The following is a 14,942-nucleotide window of genomic DNA, read 5'->3' on the forward strand; positions in this document are numbered from 1 at the left end:
GAAATAAAGACTTTTTTTTTTTTATTTGCTTTAGATTTTTACAGTTTTTCCAAAATTTAAGGGGCACATTTACTTAGGGTCGAATATCGAGGGTTAATTAACCCTCGATATTCAACTGTCCAAGTTAATCCTTCGAATATCGAAGTCGAAGGATTCACCGCAATTCGTTCAATCGGACAAAAAAACGTTCGAACGATTAAATCCTTCAAATCCTTCAAATCCTTCAAATCAAACGATTCGGAGGATTTTAATCCATCGATCAACCGATTTTTCTTCGACCAGGAAATTGTTAGAAAGCCTATACCTTCCCCATAGGCTAACATTGATGTTCGGTAGGTTTTACTTGCAAAAGTAGGGGGTCAAAGACTTTTTAAAGAGACAGTACTTCGACTATTGAATAGTCGAACAATTTTTAGTTCGATTCGTAGTCGAAGATCGAAGTAGCCAATTCGATGGTCAAAGTAGCCAAAAAAATCATTCGAAATTAGAAGGTTTTTTTTTTTTTTTTTATTCTACTCCTTCAGTCGAGCTAAGTAAATGTGCCCCAAGTGTAAAGTTGAATGTCTCTGGTGTGCGAGTCTGACTCTAAACTGATACCATTTTGCAACATTTAGTTGATCCATTTCTCAGCAGCATCTCTGGAGTATTAGCAACTATTGTATCAATTCTAACAGCTGCCTGTAATGAAACCCAGAGATTCTGCTCAGCAGGGACAAAGATAAGAAATGTATCAACTAAATGTATTTACAGAGTCGGCGACCCCCCCCCCCCACTCCCAGAGCTGCTTCAGAAATGTGAAAAATGAAATTTACACTTCAGTATTAGAAGAAAGGTCACTCATAGAAAATAGAAAGTAATTGAAAAAAGTCTTTACTTCCGGTGAACTATCTGAAACCAACTGAAAAAAGTGTTGTAAGGTGAACACCCCTTTAAGTCTCTGTATGATACCTGTGCCCGACCAATCCTTTCTTCAGCCAGCCTAGGTCCTGCCTTTGGCCAGCGGGAGATCTCTTAACGTTCATTATAATTATACTACTCTTTCCATTATCATGCCACATCAACTTTAAGAAAGAAATATATCCCATTTCTATTATTTTATTCCCTGTAGTTCTAATATCACAAAACTTTGGTTTTGTCTTAAAGGGGAAAACATATTTTATCTCATAAGCATAAGAAAGTAGTCAAAGAGGCAGAAGGGCCATAGATCAGTGATTTATCATCTCTAACTGCCCATCACTATATCGTACTTGTATCATTCTGTAATTGTAATATTGCATAACGTCTTTTTCTTAAAGGGGTTGTTCACCTTTGAGTTACCTTTTATTATGATGTAGAGAGTGATACTCTGAGACAATTTGCCCTCATTTTTAATTACTTTTTAGTTATTTAGCATTTTATTCTGCAGCTCTTCAGTTTGCAGTTCCAGCAATTTGGTTGCTATGGTCTAAATTACCCTAGCAACCATGCATTGCTTTGAATAAGATACTGCACTATGAATAGGACAGTCCTGAATAGAAGCATGAGTAATAAAAAGTAGCAGTGACAATAAATGTGTAGCCTTACAGAGCATTTGTTTTTAGATGGGGTCAGTGACCCCCATTTGAGAGCTGGGAAGAGTCCGAAGAAGAAGGCAAATAATTAAAAAAAAAAACTATAAAAATAAATAAATAATGAAGACCAATTGAAAAGTTACATAAAGTTAAAGCATGGGGTTAATCTCATGAGAATAAGAAAGTCGTCATCTTGGAGGAAGGTCCACAGACCAGTGATTTATCTATTCTAATTGTCCGTCAAAAAAAAAAAATAGAACGTTTTTTTTAGTCCTATGAAATGAAGCTTATATTACATATGCTTTCGTGATTTTTCCTTCCTAAGTCTTCTATTTTCTATGTTTACATTCCTGACTTTCAGAGGAACCTTTTGAATAAATATTCCACCTTGTTTGTCTGAATTCACATGCTGTTGATCAGTAACTCTGAGAAAGCGCATTTGGTGGGCATCACATGTTCTAATGCAGTTGCACTTTTTGGCGAAGGATAACAAGTTTAATGTTTGTACCAGGTCTAGTAACCCACAGCAACCAACTACATGTTATGATTTGAAACCGGTGGCTAGTAAACCTGGTGCAAACACACTTTTTACATCTAGATGTCTGAAACCATTGCCCCTCCATTTGCTCGTATGGTGAGTGGATCATAATCAGACTGGGCTGCTGTGCGTGTCATTCAGACCATATTGTAAGGAGATTTAGTATACAGAAACCTTCATATGTGCAGTGTGTCCGAGTACAGGTATGGGACCTCTTATCCAGAATGCTCGGGACCTGCGGTTTTCTGGATTTGGGATCTTTCCGTAATTTGTACCTTACGTTTACCAGAAAATAATTTAAACATTAAATAAACCAAATAGGCTGGTTTTGCCTCCAATAAGGATTAATTAATCTCAGTTGGGATCAAGTATAAGTTACTGTTATTATTACAGAGAGAAAGGAAATTATTTTGAAAAATTTGGATAAAATGGAGTCTATGGGAGACGACTATTCGGTAATGCAGAGCTTCCTGGATACCTGTACTAGATGTAAATATACTGTCTTCTTGGGCTGCTAAATCTCTTGCCCCCATTTTTCCCTCTCCGTTCGCTACCAGTAGCCTGGAAGTATATGGAGCTCACATTCCAGCAACACCTAAAACAACATACAGGTTTATATAGGAGTGGCAGTGCAGTAAAAGCCATTGTGTCTGATGTGATATACACTTCTTTCTCCATAGCCTTCTGTTTAACTTGCATGTATCCAAATACTTGCGTGTGTGTGTGTGTTGTATCCAAATAGAGTGTGTGTGTAAAATCAATGATTTCACAAAGTGAAGTGCTGGTCCAGGGATGATTCATTCCAAATTGAAGTGTATGTCTAAGGATTGACCGTGCACCCCAAAGATAACCCAGGCAGTGTGTGTGTGTATATATATATATACACACACACACACACACACACACACACACACACACACACACACACACACACACACACACACACACACACACACACACACACACACACACACACACACACACACACACACACACACACACACACACACACACACACACACACACACACACACACACTGTCTAGACAATATCAAAAAATAGCTGCACTCACCTGGGTGCAGACCAGAAAAGTAATATAGAATATCATGTAAAGCAAGGCACTCGCAGGACTTTAAAATATCATGAAAAGAGATATAGTTTATTTATTATTCCAATGTTTCGTTCTTCCTTGAGACCTTGATAAAGATATTAAAGGTATTAATAATAAAACAGTATCTTGTACTTAATCCAAACTAAGACATAATTAATCCTTATTGGAAGCAAAACCAGCCTATTGGGTTTATTTAATGTTTACATGATTTTCTAGTAGACTTAAGGTATGAAGATCCAAATTACAGAAAGATGTTTTATCCTGAAAACCCCAGGTCCCAAGGATTCTGGATAATGGGTCCCATGCCTGTATATTGGTACAGGAGTTAAAGCAGCAGGCGCAGTTAGTGACAACAGGGAGGTGTGATTGAGTGTTTGGGTTTCAGTGTGTGTGCAGAGTCACACGATTGTGTTTGTTACACACTTACAGCTGTGCAGAGGCTCAACTCCCTCCAACCAACACATAAGCCATCTAGCTCTGAATTATTAAAGGGGTTGTTCACCTTGGATCTAACTTTTACTATGCTGTAGACCAGTGATCCCTAACCAAAGGCTTGTGAGCAACATGTTGCTCTCCAACCCCTTGGATGTTGCTCCCAGTTAGCGGGTCAGGTACCTGCAGAAACCTGCGGGTAGAAGGTGCGGGTATAGACGCGGGTCTTCTCAATAGCGATTTTTAATCCTTTTTTCTGATGTCTACTTCCAATGATGTTATTTCGAGTTTACAATGGCAACACTTCCTGTTTTACTCCTTTTTTTTTCTTTCTGATCACGCCTACTTCCGATGATGTCACTTCCATTTTACAATGACAGCACTTCCTGATTCTTGATGGTAAGCTGGTTGCGGGTCCAGGTTGCGGATAAGGTACTTGCGGGTTTGGTTGGGTAGTGGGTCCAAGCGGGTAAGAATGCGGGTCCGGGTTGCGGATTGCAGGTTGCAGGTGATGGTCGTGTACGGGTTCCAAAAAATGGACCCGCGCAGGACTCTACTCCCAGTGGCCTCAAAGCAGGTGCTTATTTTTAAATTCCAGGCTTAGAGACAAGTTTTAGTTGCATAAAAACCTTGTATTTTGCTAAACAGATTCTCCTGTAGGCTGCAAGTCCTCATAGGGACTACCAATAGCCAAGCACATATTTGGCTCCCCAGAAACTTTTTGCATTCTTGTGTTGCTTTCCAACTTATTTTTACATTTGAATGTGGCTCATCCTCTACTTGAGAAAGGCCCTAATGGGGGCCGAAACGTTGGATATGCATTAAATAAAGCACAGTTGATTCACAAGAAAATGGAGTGCGGGGCCTTCTGTAATATTATATGAAGAAACTTTGACCCTTGTACCCGACTTTACCTACAATCTGGTAAGAGTGCATACACTGGACATTAAGTATATATACGTATATACCTTTTAAATGTTTTATTGCATAATCAAGGTCTGAAAATCAAGATCCATAGATCTCATCAGGTATCCTCGAACCTCAGTGTTCTCTCTTTTTTCTGCTCTCTTGTGTCCTTTTTCTCTCTGAACACAGCGTATATAAATTGTACTTAGGCCACACTTTCACTCTCTTGCAGGTTATTGTTTTGCGATGGGGACAATAAAGGGTTTTATGAGCAAGGCGAGTGGAAAATCAGCCTTTTGTGTGTCTGGACAACATAATGGGGTTGAATTATAAACACTGGACAACTTTGCAACTGGGCAGTAACCAATAGCAAGCAATCCGTGATTAGCTTTTTTTCAGACAGCTGCTGGTCGAGCACAGACCGCAATCGTCTGGTTGCCATGGGTTACTGCCCAGGTGCAAATTTGCCCAGTGTTTATAAATGATCCCCACTGTGTCAAAACCTTTACAAAGGGAACAGGGATTTTTAGTTGCTCCCAGATTAGGGATGCACCGAATCCACTATTTTGTATTCGGCCGAACCCCAGAATCCTCCGCGAAAGATTTGGCCAAATACCAAATCCATATCCTAATTTGCATATGTAAATCAGGGGTGGGAAGGTGAAAACATTTTTTACTTCCTTTTCTTGTGACAAATATCACGAGATTTCCCTCCTGCCCCTAATTTGCATATGCAAAATTAGGATTTGGTTCAGCCGGGCAGAAGGATTAGACCGACAAATCTCCTTCTTCAGGCGACTAATTGCCCCAAAATGCCTTTCCACCCGCCAAGATTACGAATCGCCAATGGGATGGCATACGGATCGATTCAGTTTTCTGAAGTTTCCTCGTGAGGTGACTTCGGAAAATTAAGCGATCCGAGTGCCATCCTGTCGGCGATTCACACGTTTGCTGACAGGAAGGCATTTTGGGGAGTTTAGTCGCCCGAAGAAGGAGATTTGTCGCTCGGTGACTAATCTCCCAGAATCTGAACGTGTGCCACCACCCTTAAAGGAGTAGGAAACCCTAAAAATGAATAGGACTAAAAATGCCATATTTTATATTGTGAACTTATTGCACCAGCCTAAAGTTTGAGCTTGTCAATAGCAGCAATGATCCAGGACTTCAAACCTGTCACAGGGGGTCACCATCTTGGAAAGTGTCTGTGACACTCACATGCTCAGTGGGCTCTGAGCAGCTGTTGAGAAGCTAAGCTTAGGGCTCGTCACTAATTATCCAGCAGAAAATGAGGTTGGTCTGTAATATAAGCTGATGCTACAGGGCTGATTATTAAATTCTGATGCTAGTTGCAATGGTTTCTGTGCTGCCATGTAGTAATTATCTGTATTAATTACTAATCAGCCTAATATTATGACATTTCTATTCTATGTGTACTGTATATTGTGAGTGGGTCCCTAAGCTCAGTAAGTGACAGCAGCACAGAGCATGTGCAGTGAATCAGCGGAAAAGAAGATGGGGAGCTACTGGGGCATCTTTGGAGACACAGATCTTTACTGCTAAAGGGCTCTGGTTGTCTGTGGCTGGTACAGAAGCCCAGAACATAATGTACAACATCTCTAGCTACTGCTTTACTTTAACTTTCCTTGTCCTTTAAAAGAAGCACAACACAAAGCTTAATCGTTGGGCTTCAGTTGGTTCAGAAATCCCAAGATATTTGTTTTGTAACTGTAGTTATGTATTAACGGTCATGTTTACATTTCTACATGTAACTCAAAGTATGTGCTGATGTGTGTGTGTGTGTGTGTGTGTGGGGTGGGGGGTTGAGCTGTGTTTGTCGTGTGTGTGTGTGTGTGTGTGTGTGTGTATGTGTATGTGCCAAGTAAATAGCAGGAATTACGTGAGTATTTCATAAGTGCTCTGGTCAATGAAACTTTGTATTTATGTTACTGCCCCTTTTAATTCCCATAAAGAACACTGAGCTGCTGTGTAATGTCTGTGACTCTTGCTCCTATTCATCCAATGACATCACTAATTGTTAATTTCCTTCCGCTGCTCGTTAAGCTGTGTGCCAGGGAGACATGGGGCTGGTACCTGTATGTGACACAGGTAGTTCTAGAAGAGACTCTGAGCTGGACACCCTATTGCTCCACTTTTACTCTCCCCTTCATCCAAGTAGCACTGACTGGCCTCTTATCTGCACCGAGCAGCACCTCACCCATCTGCTGTGCCTGATTACACTGGGCCAGAATTTCTTTTTATATTTTTGCTATGACTAAAGTGTGGGATCCTTCTCGTCTGACAGGTTCCTGGGTGGAGCTGCAAATGAACGGCAACAATAACGACCGCAACAGAAACGGAGGCCTGGAACACGTTCCTTCCTCTTCCTCCATCCACGATGGAGACATGGAGAAGATCCTGTTGGACGCTCAGCACGAATCTGGCCAGAGCAGTTCCAGGAGCAGCTCCCAGTGTGACAGGTAATACTGCTGGGATACACTTTTTTTGCATAGGCTGTAGTCAAGTATTATTGTGCTGGTGTTCTATATGGAATTGATGTGTATGATAGATTACTAGTATATGCATGCACACCCCTCCTTCAGACTCCTACTCCCAGACAAGCTTCCAGCAGTTCCTGATAGCCTTTCCCTAAACTCATTGTGACCTATATAAATATTGTTTTAGATCACTCCACCCCTGCACTTCCTTCTCCTGCTCCATTAACCATTTTGAAGTTTAAATTCATTATGCCTGGTTGCTATGGGATACTAGACTTTGTAGGTGTTAGTACACTGCCTGTTGCTATAGCTTGCATACATACTCTGTTTTGTTTAGAATGGCATGTTCTATAAAGCTGCTTTTCACTATAGGTATGGGATCTGTTATTTGGAAACCCATTATCCAGAAAGCTCCGAATTACAGAGAGGCCGTTTCCCATAGACTACATTATAATCAAATAATCCAAATTGTTTAATAATAAAATCATAGCTTATACTTGATCCAAACTAATATATAATTAATCCTTGTTGGAAGCAAAATCAGACTATTGGGTTTATTTAATATTTACATGATTTTCTAGTGGACTTAAGGTATGAAAATCCAAATCACAGAAAGGCCTGTTATCCAGAAAACCCCAGGTCCAGAGCATTCTGAATAACCGGTCCCTTACTTGTAAATGAACCCTTTCTATTATTAATTTTTTCCCAGAGTTCCCTCTAACCAGTTTGCTTCCAGCTCCTCACTTGCATTCCATAAAACGAAAGAGGGTCCCTGTAAATATTATGTACCCCCTAGTTTCTGCTGTTAACCCATTCTAGCTCCCCCTCTCTGTTATTGTGCTGTGGATGGCATCAGGGAAGAAAACAGACATTAATATGGTTTTTATGTTCTAGTCCATCCCCTGAAGACGGACAGATCACATTTGATGTGGAGATGCACACAAGTAAAGACAGCCTCCAGGTAAGCGTCTTATGTTTCCTATAGTATATGTAAATATGCTGTATGTATTAGGCAGTCCGTATGATAATGCCATATAATAGTTCTAGTAAAAAGAATATTTAAAGGAACTCTTCCTCCATTTTCCTGCTAAATACAAGGGGACATATGCATGTGTTTTGGTTTATCCCTGTACAGAGCAGGTTGTGGCTTGTTTCTTTTTTTGTGATCTACATGAAGCATTTTTTCCCACTTCTCTGCTCTTTTTTTAAAATCCTTAATTCTAGCCCCCCTAGTAAAGCTGGCCAGAGATTTTTAAAAGATCAGATCCTGATCGTGAGACCACGATCTTCTCAGAACGATCGTACGAATTTACCATCAACTAAAAAGACCAATTTGCCAGGAAAACAAAGGGGAGCTGCCTGCTTGGCCCTGCAAACATAGATAGATTGCACTGGGACCGACAAAGATTTTTTGACCTGGCCGATCAATTTCCTGACAGATGTCGGACGAGAAATCGTAAGATGTACGATCGTTCGAATCCCACTAACCGCACGATAATTTCGAAGGATTGGTCGGGCTTCCCTAAAATCGGTCGTTCGGCAAGAAGAATCGTCGCGTCTATGGGGAGCTTAAGGGACTAAAGATGGTCATACACGGGCAGATTACAGCAGCCGATATCACAGCCTATCTATTTACCCTGTTTTAATTTTACACTGAACTGTTCCTTTAATGAAATGGGTGCCTGCTAATAGCTTCTGACTAAGTGAGCGTGAGTGCCGACACGCAATGCTGCACTTGTGGAACCTGCTCGGCAACACTTACCGTCAACCTTTACTTCTTCTGAACTTCATTCGCCTGATATGGGGCCCTATAAGGAGAAAACTGTAATTTCGGGAATGTCCAGCCTGCTGCCACTTCAGGAGAGAGCTTCACACGGGAACAGTCAGGGCACATTAGCTGTCTGTGCAAGCGTATCTAATAGTTATACGAAAGCTGACGCGTGCAACACAGCGGAAATCTATTCTAAGTTTCTGCTTTGTGATCGTGTCACCTGTGATTATAGGGAAAAGAAACTGATGTGTCTTCTGGAAGCAGGAAACCTCCATGTTCCATTTGTATTGATAAAGGGGGAAATGTCAAGGAATGGGAGCTATAATGGAGTCAAACTTCAGATGTTAGTTTAAGGCTTATTTTCCTGCTCACTGTATCCAAATAAGGGATGCACTGAATCCAGGATTCCGATAGGGATTCAGCCTTTTTCAGCAGAAGTGGTTTTGTCCGCATGCTGAGCACATGGCTCACAGTTTACATGGCTCACAATTTACAATTTGTTTTTATTATTTGTTGTTTTTTTTTTAGCTTTTTATTCAACTGCTCTCCAGTTTACTATTTAAGACATCTGATTGCTAGGATCCAAATGACCCTAGCAACCATGCATTGATATGAATAAGAGACAGTCATATGAATAGGACAGGCCTGCATAGAAAGATGAGTAATAAAAAATAGCAATAACCATACATCTAGAGCATTAGATGGGGTCAGTGACTCTTGTTTTGAAAGCTGGAAAGAGTCCGTAGAAAAGGTGAAATAATTAAAGAAATATAAACACTAAATAATGAAAATGAATTGAAAAGTTTCTTAGAATTTTTCATTCTATAACATACTAAAAGGTAGCTTAAAGGCGAACCACCCCTTTAAACAAACCTTTCACTTCACCTCTATAAAGGAAAAGAAAGTGATACACATACCTGAACTACAATATTTTTATGAAGCGGCATGGTTTGCCGAGTAGCGCCTGGATAAATTGCTGCCGTATGGGAAAGTAAAGCAGACTAATCTGACTGGGTGCATGCCATGCTTATAGTTTGGGATTTGGTTCATTTTTTAAACCACTGAGATGCAAACAATATGTTTTTTTCTTGCAGTCTGAAGAGGAAGCCCCAGAGGAAGAGAAGGAAGTTGATGCTTTAAAGAAAAGTGCCGACTGGGTATCTGACTGGTCAAGTAGGCCTGAAAATATCCCCCCAAAGTAAGTTCTACTGTTGGAACAGCAACAGTAACATACTGCTACACCCTTACTTTTCAGTTCTTTCTTTCATTTGAGATTTCAGTCCTGTTTCTGCAGTCTATGTGTATAGGGTGCTAGGAGCTCACTAGAGACCTCTATAAGGGAAGGGGAAGTTACAGTTATAGCTCGTTTTGAGTAGAGTATTTGATCTGGAGAAGGTCTCTAAACTTTCCCTTCACTCCTCCATAAACTCGCTTCTTTCTACACCATTTACTCCTGAACTTATAAAGGGAAAACTATACCCCCAAAATGAATACTTAAGCAGTTTATATCAAATTAAGTGGTATATTAAAGAATCTATATATCTATATGGTCTATATATTTAAGTAAATATTGCCCTTTAACATCTCTTGCCTTAAATCACCATTTCGCGAAGGTCTGTGTGCTGGTTTAGAGATCACCTGACCAGAAATACTACTAAATGTAACAGGAAGAAGTGTGGAAGCAAAAGACACAATTCTTTCTGTTGATTGGCTCATGTGACCTAACATGTATGTTTTGTTTGTGTGCACCGTGAATTCTACGATCCCAGGGGACGGCCATTATTTTTTTTAAATGGTAGTTTCCTATTTTTATTTACCCAATAGTACATACTATTAAAAAAGTATATTATTATGAAAATGGTTTATTTACATGCAGCAGGGTTTTACATATTAGCAGTTTTATGTAATATCTTTATATAGAGACCTACATTGTTCGGGGGGGTATAGTTTTTCCTTTAAGCTATTTTCCCGATTGTGTCTGTATTGCCCCAAGCAGGTTGTTGGATTTTCTTTGTTAATAGTTAAACCCAATCTGTCACAATCTTCCTAGTTTAGTATGAATGCAAGAACAAACCAACAGGGCTGAGGTTAGTTGGGTCAAATATTGAAAAACCTATAGTCTGCTCTTCGTCAGGCATCCGTTTGTAGTTCATAATTCCTTGTCCTGGGGAACATAGTAAGTTAGATTGAAAAAAGACGCGTCCATCCAGTTCAACCTTATGATTATTTATAACCTGCCTAACTGCCAGTTGATCCAGAGGAAGGCAAAAAAAAACATTTGAAATCTCTCCAATTTGCCTTAGAGTGGGAACAAATTCCTTCCTGACTCCAAGATGGCAATCGGACCAGTCCCTGGATTAATTTGTACAATGAGCATCTTCCATAACCCTGTATGAAACAATATGTCGATTCTCACAATGTGATTAAGTCTCAGTCTGACACAAGCTTTCTGCTTTCATAAAAAGGAACTTTATGTTGCTTCCTAAACTCTTACCTTTTTTATTTTCCATTTCCTCTGCAGGGAGTTCCATTTCCACCACCCTAAAAGGTCTGTGTCATTGAGCATGAGGAAGACTGGTGCCATGAAGAAAGGTGGTGTCTTCTCTGCAGAGTTCCTGAAAGTCTTCATCCCTTCTCTGTTCATCTCCCATGTGCTGGCTCTGGGACTGGGGTGAGTGTCAGAAAGTACTAGTCAAAGTGACCCAAGTTTTGAGTTCCCTAATAAAGGACATTTGACTGTTGCTTGGCCCTTAACAGTGCTGTTTGATTGGTTGGTGTGGCTTCTCTCCCAAAAACTAGTGCTGTCTTGTTGTCTGTCTAGAATGTGTACAGACTTTAGACACGGAACATCCCTCTCAATTACAGTAGAGGTTTTCTGCAAGAGCAAGGATGAAGGGTGATTAGAGTAGATTTCTTGTATTGTTATATAAAAAGATGATTGTTATATAGCACTCCAATGGGGGAATGTAATGAAAGTCGCAAAGAGGAAAAACAATTCGCATTGTGAATTTTAATTGCGCGCTCTTAAGAAGTGCTTGAAGGTGTTGTAATCTCTTAGAGCAAACATAACGACTTTTTCAGTAAGAAGTTTTATTACATTTACTGCGCATTGGCGTAAATGGTTCACTAAACAGTTTCCGGGTTCGCAAAAGCTATATTAAATTTGCGCAAAAGCAAAATTTGTTTGCACAAAGGCATAACTTTTCGCATTGTGAATATTTTTTTCCGTTACCGACTTTTATTACATTCCCCCACATGAGTATTGTGCACATTATTTAAGATAAAAATAACTGGATATAATTTAACTAGCTTCAGCAGTCAGCGGCTTCTTAATATTAGAGGAGACAGCCGGGCAATTAGCACTTTATGTAAAAAAAAAAATGCCAAGGTCATTGCCTGACACAATATTTCTGTTTCAGCATTTACATTGGTAAAAGACTGACCCTGTCTTCTACCAGTTCCTATTGAAAGGGCACGATTTGGAATTGAACCTGTGACCGTGTGAAGGTGCGTTCCTGTCACATTTTGTGCATTTGCACCATGTCAAGCATGATTCAAAGCACCCTGTCCTCTACACTTTTTATTTTTTTGTTTGTTAAACCGTCTCGTGGGCTCTGAGCATTCATCGTCATTGTGATGCCTCAGAGTCACCAAGCAGAGGCAAAACCTACTCACTCTCCAGTCAATTCAGAGACAACAGCAAGACTTGTCCTGATCAGGGAACATCGACATCCATCTAATTCCGCAGGCTGAAGACTCGAGGTATATCAAGACTGAGCTTCGCTCTGGCCTTTCTCCTTTGGTGGGACACGTAACTATGCCTTAGTCTGTAGAAGAGAAGCCCGTGTTGCTGTTTGACCGATATCCCTCAAGCTCCGGCTGCCGATCAGCAAAACCCATTGTGGTCCATCATTATAAGAGACTCTCAAACAATAATGTAGGTTGCAATCATTTCCCCTGCCCCGACTGCTGGTTTTGTTTTTAAAGGGGAAAATGAAAATGTAATATAAGCTTCAACATGCTGAAATAAGAAACTTCCTAAATACAATCCATTAAATATTCTTTATCGTTTCTGAAATAATCAAGTTTATCTTCAATAATCCTCTCTCTGCATCGGTTTCTCTTTATACTGTCTTCATGCAGCAGTTGGGTGTCAGATATTCATTGACAGATCCAATATAACTTATAGGGGAGCTCCTTTCCTAGCAGATGTATTAGAGCTCATTCAAATAACTGATTCCAGTACAAACAAAATCTAACAAAATAACGGCCTTTTGCATAAATTCTGCATGTAGAGAGACATGATGTCTGGTGATTTTAATAGAGTGAGCTCTAATACATCTTCTAGGCAAAAGGAGCCCCCCTATAAAATATATTAGATCTAACTGGCAAAGCCAACTCCTGAATAAAGAGAGAATGAAGAGAAACAGATGCTGAGAGAGGAATAATGAATATAAACTTGATTATTTCAGAAACGGTGCAGAATTTTTAATTGATTGTATTTAGCAAGTTTCTTATTTCAGTATGATGAAGCTAATATTACATTTTAATTTTCAAGATAGTTCCCCTTTTACGCAAAATTGGGAAAATGCTTATGCTGCCAGTAGCATTAGTGTACACTACTCCTCTTTATTACAGACACATCTTTCCCTGAACAGACCCCTCCCAGCCTGCTCCCGTGTCCCATACAGAGAGTGACTCTTATTTTTAAAGACAGGAACCATTTCCGAGCACCTCTGGCCGTGAGCCCAACGTAAATAGGTTTGAATTTAATTTTTAGGTGTGTTTATTTTAGCCTTTGCTGTTTTTCCTCTGTTCTTCTGTTTGCTCTGCAACTCTGTAACAGCATAGCATTCCGCTACCTAATATTCCCTTATTCTTTATAAGAATTAACAAACCAATGAAAAATCTCATTTGATTGTAGTGCAGATTGTACTATTCTAGAGTGAAGCTTTAGTTCGACACAGTCCCAGAGTTTTTGGAACGGGTGGATTTTTTTTTGTTAGAGAGCAATTAGGGGCTAAGGGAGTGGAGACTTTTAACCCCCCCCCCCTCTTTTAAATATAGTTTGATAAGCTATTTTCGAATTCCATTGAAAGGATAACTTTTTCTTTAGTGACTGCAAGAGCATTTTTTTTTTTAAATCCTGTGTATGTATAAAACACAAAAGTAGATTCATTAAAATTTTGAATAATCGCATATAGTAAGCCCCACCTCGAAACTCCCTATTGAAAAACCCTGCTAACTTTTGGGCCTTTATTCACTGCAGCTGCTTAAAGGAGAAGGAAATCTACCAAATAAGTTTATTGCCAAAAGATTAGCTTAATAGTGCAAGCTATAACAATATATTTATTCTGCAGAATACTTTACCATATCTGAGTAAACAGCTCTAGAAGCTCTCTGTTTGTTTAGGATAGCGACTGCCATATTCACTTGTTGTGACATCACTTCCTGCCTGAGTCTCTCCCTGCTCACTCATAGCTCTGGGCTCAGATTACAACAGGGAGATAGGAACAAACTGAGCATGCTCAAGCCCAAGTCCTTGATGTTTAAGATGAAAACAGGAAGTTTGATACAGAAGCCCATGAGTACACAATAGAAGGAAAGAAATGTGGTGTTTCTTTTGACAGAGACTTCGCATTACTTTGAGGGTTTACTGGTGTATTTATATAGATCTTTCTGATAGAGCTTTAGCCTTTTCTTCTCCTTTAAATCCATGTCCCATCTGTCCAACACACAGGACACGGGGACTGCCTTTCTTTGTGTGCAAATGTGAAGTGTATAGTATTACTTTATTTCTGTTAATATTAAACTGCTCATTCAGGAACCACTGACAAAACATAGTGTAGGTTTTACACATCTCCCAGGGTAGGTTAACATTACTAATCCGAGTTGGATTTTTATTTAATTTCTTTTTTCTTGTAACTGGGCCAAGTGCTCTCGATGCTTAAACTCAGTGATCATATATATTTCCCAGGGTTAAATGGGTTTAACAACAAGCCAGCCGAAGGCACAGAAAGACCGAGTAATGTTCTATAACTTAACAGACCAAGGGAAAATTGGAGAAGTGGGACACTTCTTTGTCTCTTACTATAAATCACATGAAACACATGCTGTGAATAGCACCTTATAATACACA

General features: G+C 39.8%; 1 protein-coding gene across 1 annotated transcript in view; it reads left to right on the forward strand.

Annotated features, from left to right (window-relative positions):
* bnip3l.L (BCL2/adenovirus E1B 19kDa interacting protein 3-like L homeolog) overlaps window positions 1–13,721 on the forward strand; it is a 16,539-nt gene extending 2,818 nt beyond the window's left edge. The window contains 5 exon segments of the mRNA NM_001096800.1: window positions 6,840–7,014; window positions 7,927–7,993; window positions 9,898–10,001; window positions 11,325–11,474; window positions 12,223–13,721. Of these exon segments, the coding sequence (NP_001090269.1) occupies window positions 6,840–7,014; window positions 7,927–7,993; window positions 9,898–10,001; window positions 11,325–11,474; window positions 12,223–12,271 (545 nt within the window). The 3' untranslated portion in view covers window positions 12,272–13,721.
* The last annotated feature ends 1,221 nt before the right edge of the window (window positions 13,722–14,942 follow it).

Source organism: Xenopus laevis, chromosome 3L (genome assembly GCF_017654675.1).
Source record: "Xenopus laevis strain J_2021 chromosome 3L, Xenopus_laevis_v10.1, whole genome shotgun sequence".
NCBI lineage: Eukaryota > Metazoa > Chordata > Amphibia > Anura > Pipidae > Xenopus > Xenopus laevis.